A 16661-nucleotide genomic window follows, 5' to 3' on the forward strand; every position below is an offset into this window, starting at 1 on the left:
AGAGGCAGTTTTATGGCAGACACTCAGTTTTATCCCAGACACTCTCTGGGAGGAGTTGGCTCACATTTTGTGCCGTTTTCCCCTTTTTTTTTTTCCCCAGGAATACGTTGCCTACAGCCACACTGGTCGCATCATCCCAGCGATCTGGTTCCGCTACGACCTGAGCCCCATCACAGTGAAGTACACAGAGAGGAGACAGCCTTTGTACAGGTTCATCACATCGGTGAGCGACCTAAAAATCTCCTTCTCCCTTCCCCTGCCTGCCTTTCGTGTCTCTCTGAGCCTTTCTTGTCCAGAGGAATTGAGTTTTGTGACGTGGTGGAGATAAAGCAGCACATCACTGGGGAGGTGCTGAAGTGTGAGGTGACTGGTGGGTCCAGTGCTCTGACAATTTGATTTAACAGCTGGGCACAAAAAGAAGGAAAATTAACTTATTCCAGAAGTGCCAGGCTCTGTCTAGGCAGGATGGGCTCCATTGCAGCATGTCAGAAGCTTGGAAGTAAAGCAGAGAGGAAAACTGCAATGAACTGCTCAGTAATGATGAGATCAAATGTGCAGAGAATCTGGAATGGTTTGGATTGGAAAGAACCTTAAACCTCATCCCCTTCCACCCCCTGCCATGGCAGGGACACCCTCCACTACCCCAGGTGCCTCCAAACCCCAATGTCCAGCCTGGCCTTGGACACTTTCAGGGATCCAGGAGCAGCCACAGCTTCTCTGGGCACCCTGTGCCAGCCCTGCCCACTTTTTCCACCCCAAAGTCATCCTGTTGTCACCTAGAGGGCTTTCCTTTGTTCAAGTGAAGGAATGAGAACTGTTAGAAGATACAGAGCTGCCTGTCCTTGCTATCTTGCTGGTATTTGAGTGATTTTTACAGTAAATAAGAAGAAAACTGGCAGTGGAGATTTTATCAGCAGCCACTTCTCTCCTCTCCTACAAGACACTGATTATTTTTTTTTTACACTGAGTTTTACTCAGTGCTGCTGCTTGGCTTAATATGGGAATGCCAGTTCCAGGCATTTACTCCTGGGTAGAAGTGGAGAAGAGCTTCATTATCAAATTCCAGAGGTGTTTTCCTGACGAGTTACATTTGGATCTGTCCAGAGAGCATCCTGCAGTCCTGATCTCAGCATCCAGAACAAAGCTGTGCTGGCCAAACTACTCATTATGCAAAGAGCTATTTAAAGATCCTCCAGAACTTTAAAAAAAAAAAAAAAAAGTGTCTTCAGGGAGTTGGCTTAAAATTGAAGCTGCAGTGAGCTGTGCCAGTGAGGCATGGTGGAATGTGAAACAGTTGATAAATTGGCTGGAGTGAAGACCTCAAATTCTGATTTTTAAACTGTTTGACTGCTTTAATTGGAAGTCACATAAACAGTGTGGCAGATTTGCACTTCAAGATTTTGATTTTGCAACTTCTGATAAACAGCAAGTTCCCTTCACTGGACTGTAGACAGTGACCTCTAGAATACACAAATAACCAGATAAGGGGGCTTGAAATAAAACCTAAATGTCGTGGTGAAAGACTTTCTCTTCCTAGTATGTCTGCTTGGCTTCAGAACATAATCCTAAAAAAGGTCAAACATCAGCATTTGATGACTTGTCATCTCATTCTGCCTCTGCTTCTTTCCCTAAAATTATGCTCCCAGAGGTTTCTTACACATCTTTTTGGGGGTGAAGGTGTGGAGGTGTTTTCATGGGAAATTGGGATTATTCTTTAATTTTATTATCAGCATTGATTCACTGCTGATCTGCCATTATTTGCCTATAAAAAGCATCTTTTTTGAATGATTCTCTGCTTCTGAGTTGACAGAAGGGACCACAGGGGAGAATTTCCTCCCTGGTTGCCACACTGACATTTTTGGGTTTGTATCTCATTTGGATTTGTATCCCATAATCTCAAAAACTGAAATATGTGTTTCCTACTGAGAATCAAAAAATGGAACAGTGGTTCCACTTCTATTTCTGGAAAGATTGAAAGGTTGATTAATTTTCATTAAATAAGAATTTCAGTTTCTCCTCTTCCCCAAAACAACATCCCTTTGCACACACCATATTGTTCCTCACTGGACTGAGTGTTGCATCAATGGCCCCAGGATGAATTTTATCCTGTTCTGACTTTAAAGGTAGCCAGGCCCTTTCTGACTGCTGGGCTGCTTAAAGGAGAGTTTTGGAGTTGATTTTTGGCTGCTTTTTTGGTCTTGCAAATGGCTGTGGTGTCAGGCAGCTCACTGGGGGCTATTCCAGTGGAATGTCCTTCCTCTGGAGGATGAGGATGGTGCTGGTGCTGGCAGGGGCTGTGACACAGATGTGACAAACACTCAGGTGTGGAGGCAGAGCCTTGTTCCAGGCTCTCAGTCCGGGCTCTCTGGCCCTGCTGGGCTGCTCTGGGTCTCCTTTGGGCCAGCGCTGCTGCTCAGGAGGGCACCCTTGGCTCTGCATCATCACAACTTCACAGCCCTCAGGGTGACACTGAGCAGCCTGGGAGGGGGAGCAGCAGTGCAGAGGATCAGAACACCTCCAGCCCTGCCCTGTTTGGGTGACATGATCTGTTCCTCAGCCCCTTCCTGTATCCCCAGCGTGGCCTTTTGCATCACAGTTGCTCTGGAGAGCAGTTAGTGATGACCAGCACTGGGCTGGGGGCCAGCAGGGATTGGGCTGGGGTGTGTGGAGTCACTGCCTGGCTGTGGAAAGCATCAGCCTGTTCTGGGCAGCAGCTGCTCAGCTTAAAAACCACAAGACAGGCTCTGGGACAGGGGCTCCTTCTCTTCTTTTTGGGTTCCCCTTTGGTTTTCAGTTAATTTAAATGAGTCCTGGGATGGAGGGTGATCTTGGGGACTTCAGAGAGGCTTTAGGGGGTCGGTGTTGGAGGGAAGGACACTCTGAGGGGTGATCCCATGGGAGAGGGGTGCTGGCTGCTCAGCAGAGAGCCAAAGGCACCTCCTGCTGCTGCTGCCAAGGTTATCTGATGCTCCTTGTCACTCATGACTTTGCCCTCCAAAACTTCAGCGCTGCCAAAAGCAGCATTTCAGCCCTGCAGCAGCATTGCCACATCCTCTCTGTCCCCATCCTATCTCATGCCTGCTCCTTAGATCTTCGTGGTGTGAAGAATTATCCTCATTTTCTGTACCATGTGAGAGGTGCTTCCTGTGCAAAGGCTTTGGTTTAGCACAAGTTTGTTTTGTTTTTTTTTTTTTTACACTTTACATGTCATGCTCTGAAAAGTTCAGTGCTAAAAAGGATTTTATATTACTTGTGGGTCAGTGCTGCCACTGTCACTGTTCCAAGAGTTTGCCAGGGATCCTGGAGTTCACCACAGACACTTGGCAGAGTGTTAAACCCAGGGGGTTTTTGCCTGTCAAACTGCACTGTTTAAAATCAACTCATCCCTCATAAAGAGAAGCCATTCAAGACCTCCTGGTTGAGGTTATGGAGCAAGGGGAAAAGTTTCACTGCTGAAAATTCATGAGTTCCTGTAAGTGGCCAAACTGAAAGAAGGTTTTATCATGAGATCAGTGTAGGGGCTGGGAGGGGAGAGCAGGCAGAAAAGCAGCCAAAGATCTGCTGAAGCATTCAAAATCCAAAGAAATTTTTTTTTTCCTGGTATGAGAGGACTCATCTGGCCTTTAGGTGTGAAAAAAAATGAAACTGGAAATAATGGAGGGTGGGAACTGGAGCAGAGTGGTTGCAGGCAGAGTAATTCCAGCCGTGGGAGCTGGTACTGACAGGGGTCACAGATTCAGTCCTGTGGCATTTTTAAAGCCAAGACATTGTTCTGCAAGATGTGCTGAAAACCTCTGGGTGGGATTCTGCAGCTTACCTTGCTAGGAATTGCCTGGAGGTCCTACTGACTTCAAAGGTAATTTTCAGACTTTAGGACATCCCAGAGGAGCACAGTCATGTATCTGACATTTGCTTTTCTGTCCCCTTGCTTGCAACCTTGCCTCCTCCCATGTATCCACTTGTGTTTGGGCATGAGCCTGCATCCCACTCTCCTGTGATCACCTTCTGTTCCAGGTGCATTCCTCATGCCCAGAGGATGAGGGATTATTCCACTTCTGTGGAATTCCACTCACTGCTGGGATTATTCCACTTCTGTGTCTCTTTCCCTTCATCATTTCACAGCTGGGCCTGAGGCAAACAGACCTCATGGAGCTAAACACAGATCACTCCCAATAATTTATAATTAAATCTAAAGAAGTGCCTGATGCCAGCCTCCCATATATGTTAGAGCTGTGCTGATAAAGGAGCTCTGGTGCAGCTCCTGTGCTGACCTAGAGCCCAGCACTGCTCACAAGGACTCCAAGCCCTTTTTTCATCACCAGGACTCCAAGCTGTGTGTGCAGGAGGCCCCCAGCCAGTGCCAGGTGTGTGTGACTCATCTCCACTCAGCACTACAGAGCTCTGCAGATGAATTTTTATATATTTTTTTTTTCTATTCCCCAGCCCCTCGTGCTGCTGCACTGAAGTCAGATTTTCCTGCTGTGTGATGCAGGATCTGTCTGGCTGTTGGACGGGGTTTGTGTTTGTGGTGTGACATCTCCTGTCAGCTGAGCTGCTCTGAACTGAAATAACCCAGCTCCTCGGTGGGCATTTCCCCTGGGAAGTCACCCTGTGTCGTGCCCTGAGGGACAGCAGGGAGGGGACCACAGGGCCAAGGAGCTGGAGCTTTTTGTCACCTAAAAATCCTGACTTTTCCTCAGGCTGCTGCTCTGGTTTTAGCAGCCTTGATCTGCTGGAATGCTGAGTGTCCTGCAAAAGCCACATTTCCTGCAGCTCCCAGTTTCACTGAGCTCACTAAATGTTCATCTCTTGGTTATAAATACCCATGGAAAGGAGCTGTGGTTCTCACTGCCTTCGCCCACCATTAATGAGCTGTTTGTTCCTTCCCCTCAGCCCTGCTGCTGCTGCTGCTTTTATGTTATTTTTTTGTCTCTGACTTTGCCCATGGGGTGCTGTGTGGGAGAAGGGACGTGGCAGGATGGCACCAGTTCCCTTCTGGGCCAGCTGTGTTGCAGTTTTATAACGTTTATCATAGAATTATTTAGGTTGGAAAAGACCTCAGAGGCCATCCAGCCCAACCTGTGCCTGATCCCCACCTTGTCCCCAGCCCAGAGCACTCAGTGCCACCTCCAGGAGTTCCTTGGGCACTCCAGGGATGGGGATCCAAACCCCCCTGGGCAGTTCCAATCCCTGAGCACCCTTTCCATGGAGAAATTCCTGCTGCTGTCCACCCTGAGCTCCCCTGGCCCAGCCTGAGGCCGTTCCCTCTCCTCCTGTCCCTGTTCCCTGGAGCAGATCCCAAATCTCCCTTGGCTGTCCCCTCCTGTCAGGGAGTTGTGCAGAGCCACAAGGTCCCCCCTGAGCCTCCTTTTCTCCAGGCTGAGCCCCTTCCCAGCTCCCTCAGCTCCTTCCCAGCTCCATTCCCTTCCCTGGACACGCTCCAGCCCCTCCATGTCCATCCTGAATTGAGGGTTCCAGAACTGGACACAGCACTCCCAGTGTGAGCTCAGCAGTGCCAGCACAGGGGACAGTCCCTGCCCTGCTCCTGCTGCCACACTCTTTTTGATACCAAAACATCTGGGTTATGCTCAAGACTGGTTTCATACAAACCAACTGGTGGAGAGGAAGAAGTCAAACATCACAGGAGGGGGAAAAAAGTCCCAGGGTGCCAGCAGGCAGTGTGACACCACAATGTACCCTAAAATGGTACCAGCCATGGCCTCATTACACAGTTCTAATTTCATAACTCCCACACTTTTTAATTCATAACTTTGAGGCTCTTTTAATTTGGGCTTTTACGTTGTGTAGGATGAGGTGGTTCTGAGAATAACAACACCAGGTTGTGAGAAGGGGAACGAGATGTGGAGCTTATCTCCTGACAAGGGCCTGCCTTGGAAAAAGGGGATTTTTTTATGAGCTAGGAGCTGAAGGAGAGAGTAATCCCAGAACAGTGAGCCATTGTAGCAGGGAAATATTTTGTATTGTTGGTCTTCTCCAGCCTGAAAGTTTCTGTGATTCTGTTTCCACAAGGACTCTGGTTTGACAGAATACACAGAATATTTCTGTGGTTTTGTAGCACTTGAGAAGTGAAATAGGCTAATCAGGAGATTAATTTTTTTTTCCCTAACCCTGTTCTTAGAATTAATTACGTGTTTTAATTTGACCCAAGATCCACATCTTGTGTGGAAAACTCTGTCCCACAAAGAGTTAAGTTGGCTGCTGTCAGCAGCCCTGGTCATGGAAAGTGTTAGGCAGAGCTGTGCTGTCACTGGGGGCTGGGTTTCTCTGTTACTCACTGCCCTTCACGTGCTCTTTCAGTGTCTTTTGCCTGTTTGTAAATTATTATCTTGTGAAATGGGGAAAATACTACAAGACTGTGGTGTTTATAACAGAAAACAGTAGTAGGAAGATGTGAGCAGCACAGAGCTTCCAGAAAGCTGAGTTAGGTGGAGTTTAGCCCAGAAAAGAGCAGTGTTTGTGCTGTGGGAGCTGGGATTTGTGATGGGCTCAGGCTGTGAGGAGTTGAGCACTAATTTATTCCACTGTAGGGAATGGTTTTTGTGAATGATCATGGTGTAATTCCATTCCCAGTGCTCTTACCCAGTTCTTACTGTGCTTCCAGAAAATACTCCAGCAGCAGGATCCCTCCTCCTTTTAAGCTGTGTAAAAGTTTCCATCCTTGATGCAATTCCTTCTCTCTGTAATTCCAGATATGTGCCATCATTGGAGGAACATTTACTGTAGCTGGGATCCTCGACTCCTGCATTTTCACAGCATCAGAGGCCTGGAAGAAGATCCAGCTGGGCAAAATGCAGTAGCAGTGAAACTCTACCCTCAACTCCAAGGACAGGAGCAAAGATTGACAAATCTACCACTACCTGTTTTTGTCTTTATTTTCTATTTGATTGAATCAGTATGTTTTTCTCTAATCAGGCTGTTCAGTGAAGACGTCTTCAACAAATCAAAGAAATCTCCATGCATTTCAGAGCTCTGAGAGGGAAAAATCAGTGGAATCAGGGTGTGGATTTCGATTCCCTCCCCCCAGAAGGAGAAGTTGAAATGCCATATAAGATCTAAGTAAGGATGGCAGTCTGTCCTCTGGGAGGTTCCTATGGCAGTGTACAAGCTAGGGAGTAGATGGCAGAGAGCTGAACTGTCTTGTGGCACTTTTTGGAGTTCTGTAGGATTTGCATGATCAGACAATCGACTTTTGTATAGGGCAAAATTACACACGAGGAAGAAATTCCACCCATGGTGCCAAAAAGGTGATGTATCTGTTGGTGAGGAATGGAAAGTGTTAGTCCCCACAGCAAACCTAAGAGACAGAGGGCAGAAATAACATGTCAAGAAATGTTTTGTGCTTCTATTGAAAGCTCAGTTGTTCAGATACAACCTTTATAACAAAGTGAAAAAAGGAGAAGAGGAAGCCTTCCCCAGCTACCTTTACCTGGGTAATCTGTGATCCCAGCAGTGGAGGGCATTTCTTTTCCTCTGGATGTAAAAGTGGTTTCATTTCTTCCCACTAACTGAATATCCAGTCTTGTGTTTACAGGTGGCATGAAGTAAAAACCAAACTGAGCAACACAGTTTTATGTGGCCTTTGCTTTGAAAGGGAATAGTTGTCTTTACAGCATTAACTTTTATTTCTTCTGTTTCTAAACACAGACCACCCAAAAGTCTGAATTCTGCACTTTTGCTTTATTGTTGTTGTTGGTTTGTTTTTTTGAAAAGAGGTTTTATATTCTCTGTGCTCAGAAAAATGGTGCAGCCTGCTGGGTGGATGAGCACAGCTTCCTCTCTTGCTTTGTGTGTGTGTATTCAATACACCTGTCAAACACAGGAATTCTGACTTTTCAGGATTTAAGGTGCCTCCCTTTTCCTTTAAAACTCAGTCAGGCATCTTTTCTGAGCCCTGGACTGACACTGTTCTCCCACAGGTACACAGGGCAGCATTCCCACAGGGATTTTTGTTTGATCCCTTAAAATGGTACCTGAGCTTCCCTATCCATTCCTTCAAGCCTTGCCTTCTGGAACCTCCAAAAAACGGAGGTTTGAGGGGAAAACTCCTGCCAGGGGTGTCTTGGGTGTCATGGTGGGCATGAGATCACAAAAATGAGACCAAATGCCCACCAAAACATTTTCCAGAGCCTCATCAATGTTCCCTGGGTAGTGACACTCTCCACATGCCTTGTGAATGCCTGAGCTGAGGATACACAGATTTTAAGTCTTTCAAGATGGTTTAAAAAAAAAAAAAAACCAAACATAAAAATCTTGAACTCAATGCTGTAAATTCTGAGATGGATGCAGGGTTTCTCTTGGATGATATCCATTGCCTTTTCCTGGAGGCAAAATATCCAAACTTTATGCTGTGATGATACGAATTGTTTTGAATATTCAGTGTTATTGTTAAGAGTCAGATGCATTTCAAAAGAATTCCTGATTGCCTGTTGAAATTGTCTCATTGCTTTGGAAGCAGGGAAAGTGTAGCCAGTTTTATCCACCCACCAAAAAGCAGCAGCCAAGTCCTCTCCCCCTGCCATGCTCTGCCCTGTAGTGACTTGGGACAGCATTGGAATTTTTCCCTGTTCTTACTCTGGAGTGATTGCTCTTATTTTAGGTGTAAACTGGATTGTGTAACTTCCTGTACCCGTTCATGTATGGATAGATTTTTTTTTTTAAAACTTTTTATTTTTTCCATTTTACAAAAATGAACTTGAAAATGAGATGCTTGTGTTCATTTGGGATGTGTGACTCTGTGCCTGTGAGTGGAACCCTCTGGATGTGGGATTTTCCATGGCAATTGCTTCTCCTGCTGGCTGAAGGATTTCCTCTAATCCACTGTGACCAGCTGAAGCTCACAGCTAAAATGTCCTAATTTTTCATTTTGGATTTGGTGAGTCATTGCTGACAGCTTGGCAACAGTGGATTACAACAATGAGATTTTTAATATTTTAGCATCTTCCTTATGCTGAGATTTATTTAGTACATCCTTCTCCTGAGCTGGGCAAGGGGAGATCTTTGCAGTACAGTTCATTTTCCGAAATGTCTCCTCTGGTACAATTTTTTTGACACAAACAAAGGTGATTGCAGATTCTTTGTATCCCCTGGTGTGTTATTCCCATCCTTCTGCCCATTCCCTGTCTGTATTAAACTGCCTCCTGTGCAGTCCAGGCCAGTTCTCTAAACCAGACCAGTGAAATTGGTTTGTTTGGGTTTTGTTTTCTTTTTTTTTTTTTTCTTGGACATAACACACTTCAGCATGCCTGCTCTCTCTGCCAAAATATCCTCTGCAATAAGGTAATAAATCACTTCATTTTTTTCTTTTTTTTTCTTTCTTTTTAATTTTTTTTTTCTGATGTGGAAACCAAATTTCTGGCAGGGGAAACAATCTGTACCTTGGTTCTCTAAACCAGATCTAAGCTTTTGAGTGCTGCCAAGCCAAGGCCACCTTGTGGGGCTGTTGGAAGTTGTGGTGAGTTTGTCCTTCAGGCGTGGCTGGCTTGGGTCACACCATGGAAATGCTTCGTGTGTCTGCAGAAGAATCTGCTCTTCATCTCTCCAGATGTGAAAGCAAGGCAGTTACTGCCTCTGCACCCATGAGATTTCACTTTTATTTTAATTTTCCGAAGACAAAATGAGCTTAGTCATGCTTTTGAACGTCCTTGCAAACAAAAGAATTTCGAATCAGAGCAGAAGGAAACCCTCAGTTCTGACTTTGCCCTTTCAAGTCAATGTTTTGATCGAAGTATTTGACATCCCTGTAGGAAATATTTGAAACTCCCATTTTAAGTTATTCCCTGTAACTCCAGACTCCACCTTACAGTGAGAACTTGAGGCATAGGATGCTTTGCAGTGGTGGAGTTAAAAACTTCTAGCTGTAGGGAAAGTTATTAGGTGTATTCTAGGCAGTATCTGGACTGCTGAAGAAGATTTTTAAAAGAAAACGAAATGAAAATTGGGTACAAATATCCAGGAGAGATGCATCTGTGAATGTTTGATCTGATCTCTCAAATTCTTGCATTTATGTGCGCTGTAAAAAATGAGATCTGCAATGTAGGTGGCCCTGTGTGCCACCAACTCCTGAATATTTCTCATTTAATGTTCTCTGTGTGACACACGGGCTCTCGGGGCTGGGGATGGCTGTGATGAGTCTCTGCTTTTCCAGAGTTGTTGGAATTTGCAGTTTAGGGATGTCAGTGAGGGGGTTTCTCCTCAGAATGTGGGAGAGAGGGGCAGGGAGGAGGAGCAGCCCTGCTGTGTCTGGTACAGCAACTTTTAAAGCACAAGTCTTTTACATTTCTACGGTGGAGACTGTTAAGGAGTTCTGGCATTTGTCTTTTTAATTTGCAACCTTATGTTAATAAACTATTAGTCTTTTTAGTTCCATAATTAAAAATAAGACTCTTACGTGTTTTCATTGGCTTCTTGTTGCGTTCCCGTTGCAAAATCAATGTAAAAGGGCTTTTTTTCTTTGTTTTTTAATTATGATTTCAGTGAACAGAGCGTTATCACACAGTGAAATCACTGGGAGCCAGGTCACTGTGGTGAAAGTTAGCACGAGGCTCTTTTGTAATCAGCCCTGAGTCATGTCTGGACATTCAGTGCTCGGTTTTGTACAGAACCAAGTGTCCCACCCTCCCTTTTTTAAAGGAAAGGTGAGTGGACTGTACTTGGGACTTGCTGGGTTTGGCTTTCATTGGCTTTTATTGTATGAAATAACCCAATTTTTATCCCACTCCTCCTTTAATGTCCACTTAGCCTTGCTTCATAACTATTTAGAAATAAGTATCTGAGGCAATGATTAAAGATTATACAGTAAAGGGTTACACCACAGTGAGTTTGGGCTCAAGATATCTGCACCATCTTAAGAAACCAATTCCTTTTGTGTTGGTGTGGGCTGTACAAGATCTTTGTGCAGGATGAGTTCCTGCCTGTTCCAATGATTGGAACTCACATTTCCACAAGTGATGGGGTGGTGCTGAAAGTCACCACTATAAATGACAAATAAAGGCTCTGGGGAAGGTGTTTGTCCAAATCCCAGCCTGCTGCAACTCAGTCCCAAACTTTTCCAGCCTATCTTTATAAAAACCCAACCCAAACCCAACCAAGCTGTGTCTCAGCCAATTAGTGCTTAATTTCTACCAATTTTCATAGAGAATAAATTAATCTGTGTCCTGAATTTTTGTACTAGAGCCACATCTACCTGAAAGGGGTTTGTGCAGGTGAGCTGGTTTACAGGGACAGGGATGTAGGTGACAGTGACACAGGAGCAGGGACATGAGAGTGGTGTCACTGGTGTCCCTTTGGGCTGAGGGACATGGGAGTGGTGTCACTGGTGTTCCTTGGGGCTGAGGGACATGGGAGCAGTGTCACTGGTGTCCCTTGGGCTGAGGGACATGGGAGCAGTGTCACTGGTGTCCCTTGGGGCTGGGGAACATGGGAGCAGTGTCACTGGTGTCCCCTGGGCTGAGGGACCAGTTCTCAGCCTCATTCGTGAAGTGCCCGCTGGTGAGTAGCACAGGAGGACTCACTGAAAGGAGGGTGCCCAGGTGGGTACTGGGGACAGTGCCAGGGGTGATGCCCAAATGGGTACCAGGAGATGGTTCCAGGTCGGTACCAGGGGCAGTGCCCAGATCGGTACCAGGGCACGATGCTCAGGTGGGCACCAGGGATGACGCCCAGATGTGGCCCAGGTGTGTCCTGAGTCTCACTGAGCTGTACCCCGGGTCTATCCCAGCTGTGTCCCAGGTCTATACAAGTTCTCTCCCAGGTGTGTCCCTGCTCTGTCCCAGGTCTATCCCCGCTCTGTCCTGGGTCTATCTCCGCTCTGTCCCCGCTCTGTCCCGGGTCTATCCCCGCCCTAGCCCCGGTCTGTCCCCGCTCTGTCCCCGCGCTGTCCCCGCTCTGTCCCGGGTCTATCCCCGTTCTGTCCCCGCTCTGTCCCCGCGCTGTCTCCGCTCTGTCCCGGGTCTATCCCCGCTCTGTCCCCGCTCTGTCCCGGGTCTGTCCCCGCTCTGTCCCCGCTCTGTCCCTGCGCTGTCCCCGCTGCAGCTGTGCCCTCCGGCCACCAGGGGGCGCGGCTCTGGCGGAAGCGGCGGCGCAGGCGGAAGCGGAAGCGGAAACGCTCCTGGCTCCTCTTCCGGGCGGGCGGCGCGGCGGCAGCAGCGGGTGAGGTACCGGGAGCCGCCATCGGGGTCCATCCGGGGCCATCCGGGGCCATCTCCGGCCAGCGAGGCCTCCGCGGGGCAGCGGCGGGGAGCGGGAGGGGGCTCGGGTGGTCGGGGGCCCGCCCGGAGCTGCGGGACGGGGAGAGCTCGGGCCGCGGAGGGAGCTCGGCCTCCTTCAGTCTGTGCTTCCCTAAACCATTACTGAGTTAACACAGCCCGGCCCGCATGGGAGATGCCAGTGTGTGCACTTAAAAGTTAGGGAGTTGAGCAAAAACAGCCTTCATTTTAATTAATCCTTGGTTTAATTTGTCCTTTGCTATCAGGATCAATGGTGTCCTGACAGGCAATCGTGTAGCGCAGTTGTTAAAACTTAGGAGAGGCCAGAAGTAGCTTGAATTTGCAGATGTGTTACCTGTATGCTCTGGTGAGGAGCGTTATTGGAGGTGCTGGAGCAGCGCGATATATCTCTACAAGCCCAAAATACACATTTTTATAAATGAGAGTGGCGGCGTGACTGCAGGGCAGGATCCAGCTGTCCTGAGTGCTTAGAATGGGGAGTTTTGGACTGGAAGAATGGTCTGATGTGCACCTGAATTAATCACAGGGGCACTGTCAGTCAGGGAAGAGGCTTCAGCCTTACTTGGAGCCCGGGATATCAGGGTTTATTGTTCAGTGGTGGGATTAAAAACAGTTGAAATTGCTTTTTATGTGGCGGCAGACTCTGTGGGCGTGAGTGATGGAATGCAGTGTGTGTGCTGTGAGCACCTCTCCAACTGTCGGTTGTTTTTTGGGGTTTTTTTTGTGCAGCCAAAATGAAGTTCAACCCCTTTGTTACCTCGGACCGTAGCAAGAACCGCAAAAGACACTTCAATGCCCCCTCCCACATCCGCAGGAAAATCATGTCCTCGCCCCTGTCCAAGGAGCTGCGGCAGAAGTACAACGTGCGCTCCATGCCCATCCGCAAGGACGACGAGGTCCAGGTACTGCCCTGCCCCGGCTGCTCTGGCAAACCTCAGCTTCAATCTGGGGAGCTTTCAGAAGGAATTTCTCCATGGAAAGGCATTGGAACTGCCCTGGGAGGTTTGGAGTGCCCATCCTTGGAGGTGTCTAAGGAATGACTGGATGTGGCACTCAGTGTTCTGGGCTGGGCACAAGGTGGGGATGGGTCATAATTTGGGTTTTGATGATCTTGGAAGTGTTTTCCAAGCCAACGGATTCTGGGATGCTGTTTTCATGTGCAAAAGGGACGAGACAAACTCCAATTGGTGCTGGAGCTTTGCCCTTATCATGGCAGAAATAACCTAAGTTAATTAAGTCATGATTTGGACTGTCAAGTCTTCCTTAAATGCACTTCAGTGACAAGGATGACAAACAGCACAAATGTGCTGGCAATTCTGCTGCATGCATTCATCATTGTGCTGAATTTAAAACTTTCAACAATAAAGCACAAAGCAAATAATTTCTTTTTTATAGCCTGTTTGCTGCCTGTGATATTTGAAAGATTGGATTAGAAATGAGTCCAAGTTAAGTGGTTTTTTATATAAAACACAATGATAGGTGAAAAATTGGGGTGAAAACTTAAAAACTGAAACCTGGCTGCAGAGCTCCCTCATTAGGGTTTATGCAGGGAAAATGGGGGAGAAGCACAATCCTGATCCACTCTATGTTCCATGTTAGTAATGGTCAGGTCACTCATGGCTTTGTGGGGTGTGTGTGCAGGCAGCAGAGCTGGGGTTTCATCCTGGGGAGTTCACTCGTGGTTTGTAAGGTGGGGTGGCTGTTCCAGGGGTGTTTTGGGGCGTGGCTCAGTGTGCTGGCTGTGTGCAGGTGGTCCGAGGACACTACAAGGGGCAGCAGATCGGGAAGGTGGTGCAGGTGTACAGGAAGAAATACGTGATCTACATCGAGCGTGTGCAGCGCGAGAAGGCCAACGGCACCACCGTGCACGTGGGCATCCACCCCAGCAAGGTACGGGGACACCTGGGGGCTGGCACCTGCCAGCACAGCTCGGGGGGCACATGGGCACTCTGGGATTGGGTGCAACTTGTTACCAAGTGGTGGGAATGCACCTGGGTCGGGGTAACCCCTGGGATCAGCAGATGGAGCAGCCCTGGGGGTGTTGGTGGCCAAGAGCTGGACCTGCCTTTGCCCCCAGGAGCCCCCCATGCCCTGGGCTAATCCCAGTGGGCAGCAGGAAAGGGGTTGGGATTGTGGCCCTGTGCCCTGCTCAGGTGAGACCTCACCTGCAGAGCTGTCCCAGCACAGCAAGGACCAGGAGCTGCTGCAGAGAGCCCAGAGGAGGCACCAGGATGAGCAGAGGATGGAGCAGCTCTGCTGGGAGAGCTGGGATTGTTCAGCCTGGAGAGGAGAAGCTTTGGAGTCACCCAATTGTGGCCTTGCAGGGCCTGAAGGAGCTGCAGGAAAGATGGAGAGAGAATTGTACAAGGGCCTGGCATGACAGGACAAGGGGGAATGGCTTCACACTGACAAAGCAGGGTTAGATGGGATATTGGGAAGGAATTGTTCCCTGGGAGGGTGGGCAGGCCCTGGCACAGGGTGCCCAGAGCAGCTGTGGCTGCCTCTGGATCCCTGGAAGTGCCCAAGGCCAGGTTGGACATAGGGGTTTGGAGCCACCTGGGATTGTGAGAGATATTCCTGTCCTGAACAAGATGATCTTTAGGTTCCCTCTAACCCGAACCATTCTGTGAATAAGGAATGGAGATGCTGCCTCAAGGAAATGTTAGGGTGTCATGAGCAGAGATGTGAGTTGAAATCAAGAACTCCTCGCTGTTCCTAGGAGTAGAAAGCTGCTAGAGGCTTTGGAATCTTGCTAAAATATTTCTTTGAAGAGATGGATAAAAAGGACAAAATGGATCACTTAAAACAATCCTTTGTCTTTGCTATGTGGCATTTGCACTAGGTGAGGAGGCTGGATGTTAGAGAGGGCTTAAACAGATGCTCAGAATTGTGATTGTTCCTGCAGGCAGTTGTGACATGAATGTGACACTTCTGAATCTGGGTTTAGCCTGAGGTATTTAGGGATGGTGAAAACCAGGCAAAGCCTGTTTAAATCATAACAGGAAACATTTCAAACTAAACACAAGAACTTGCCAAAACCTGGCCTGAAGCAGATGAATTCAGTCTGCTTCAGCCTTGCCATGTGGGCACAGAGATGGAAGTGCTGGTGGAAAAAATCCAGTTGTAACAGGTTTTCTGGTGTAAATGGTTGGTGTGTTCAGCAGAGGGAGGGCAGAATTATTCCAAAACATCATAACTTGTGTGCAGCAACAACATCTGACTGACAAGGTGACATTGTGGTGGAGCCAGTGCATGTGTCTGTGTGCTGAACAGTAGTGACAGAAACGGAATTTTCTGCTGGTTCTTCACTCTGTGAAAATTTTCAGTAATTGGGAACTAGACCTCAATAAAGCTTTGCATAAAGATTCTGGTTATTAATGCAGAGAGCAGAGGAATGTTTTATTACAGACTTGCAGTGGGCTGTGTGAACAGTTTGTACCTCTCCTGGGCAAAGAGGTGGGAATTGCAATTAAGAGAGACCTAAATGCACAAGGAATTAAGGAGTAAGTGTGCTTATATGGGATGTCTAAGATTTGAGTGTTACTTCTATTTTCCAAGTAGTGCTTTCAGTAATACCAGCACAGCAATTTCTTTGGCAGTTTGAGGAGGCAGGAACAGGAATTATTGGATAAATCCTCCCATGGGAGGATGATGAGGCAAAAGGTGCCTGAAAAAGCTGTGGCTGCCCCATCCCCGGAAGTGTCCAGTGCCAGCTTTGCTGCCTTTGTGGTGGTGGGACCAGCTCTGTGCTGTGCTTCAGGTGGGTTTGGTATTGCTTGCTGCCCTTCCCTCTGGACAAGGGACCCTGAATTCCTTGTGCTCTCTGCAGGTGGTGATCACCAGGCTAAAGCTGGACAAGGACCGCAAGAAGATCTTGGAGCGTAAAGCCAAGTCCCGCCAGGTGGGCAAGGAGAAGGGCAAGTACAAGGAGGAGACAATCGAGAAGATGCAAGAATAGATGGTTTCCTGATTTACACCATTAAAAAACTGCTAAAATTCAACCTGTTGTGTGTCTTCTTTCAAAAATCTTGATGTGTCCTGCTCAGCATTTTAATATTCCTTCTTGTGTTTTGACTTTGTAAAAAATACACTGAATTAAAAAGCTATTTTTACTATATTTTATATATATTTTAAACCTATTTTTAGTGCTAAGAATAAGTTTTTTCCGTGTAGTGTTTAAACCAACCTGAAAGAGCAGTGCAATTCTGAAACATCCATCTTAATAGTCATTGTATTTGTGTCTCTTCATTAGATACGTCCATATTTTTTTCATATAATTCTGTATATATAATTAATTCAGGTCTTACTTTAATGGCTGAGCTTGAGGATAAAGGGATGCTCACAAAGCAGAGCTGACTGGTTTGGGTAAGGGATGGGGTGAAGCACTCTCAGTGCTGTTGGTGGTGCTATTTTGGA

General features: G+C 47.3%; 2 protein-coding genes across 2 annotated transcripts in view; both read left to right on the forward strand.

The window, feature by feature from the left end:
• The window catches only part of ERGIC1 (endoplasmic reticulum-golgi intermediate compartment 1), a 55032-nt gene extending 47445 nt beyond the window's left edge, over nt 1-7587 (forward strand). Inside the window, exons 9-10 of the mRNA XM_014875942.2 lie at nt 101-223; nt 6711-7587. Of these exons, the coding sequence (XP_014731428.1) occupies nt 101-223; nt 6711-6818 (231 nt within the window). The 3' untranslated portion in view covers nt 6819-7587. The remainder of the gene's footprint in view (nt 1-100; nt 224-6710) is intronic.
• A 4478-nt stretch (nt 7588-12065) lies between these two features.
• Nucleotides 12066-16246, forward strand: RPL26L1 (ribosomal protein L26 like 1). Its single transcript, XM_014876036.2, has 4 exons — nt 12066-12168; nt 12975-13147; nt 13995-14135; nt 16075-16246. Exons 2-4 carry the CDS (start codon nt 12980-12982, stop codon nt 16201-16203), a joined length of 438 nt encoding a protein of 145 aa, XP_014731522.1. The 5' UTR covers nt 12066-12168; nt 12975-12979; the 3' UTR covers nt 16204-16246.
• Nucleotides 16247-16661: the final 415 nt, after the last annotated feature.

The sequence above is a fragment of the Sturnus vulgaris genome, chromosome 15 (genome assembly GCF_052056855.1).
Source record: "Sturnus vulgaris isolate bStuVul1 chromosome 15, bStuVul1.hap1, whole genome shotgun sequence".
Taxonomy (NCBI): Eukaryota; Metazoa; Chordata; class Aves; order Passeriformes; family Sturnidae; genus Sturnus; species Sturnus vulgaris.

Coding starts and splice junctions, on each gene's coding strand:
- RPL26L1 (XM_014876036.2), top strand. CDS start 12,980: ATGAAGTTCAACCCCTTTGTTACCTCGGACCGTAGCAAGAACCGCAAA. Junction 13,148..13,994: donor GCAAGGACGACGAGGTCCAG/GTACTGCCCTGC, acceptor GGCTGTGTGCAG/GTGGTCCGAGGACACTACAA. Junction 14,136..16,074: donor TGGGCATCCACCCCAGCAAG/GTACGGGGACAC, acceptor TGCTCTCTGCAG/GTGGTGATCACCAGGCTAAA.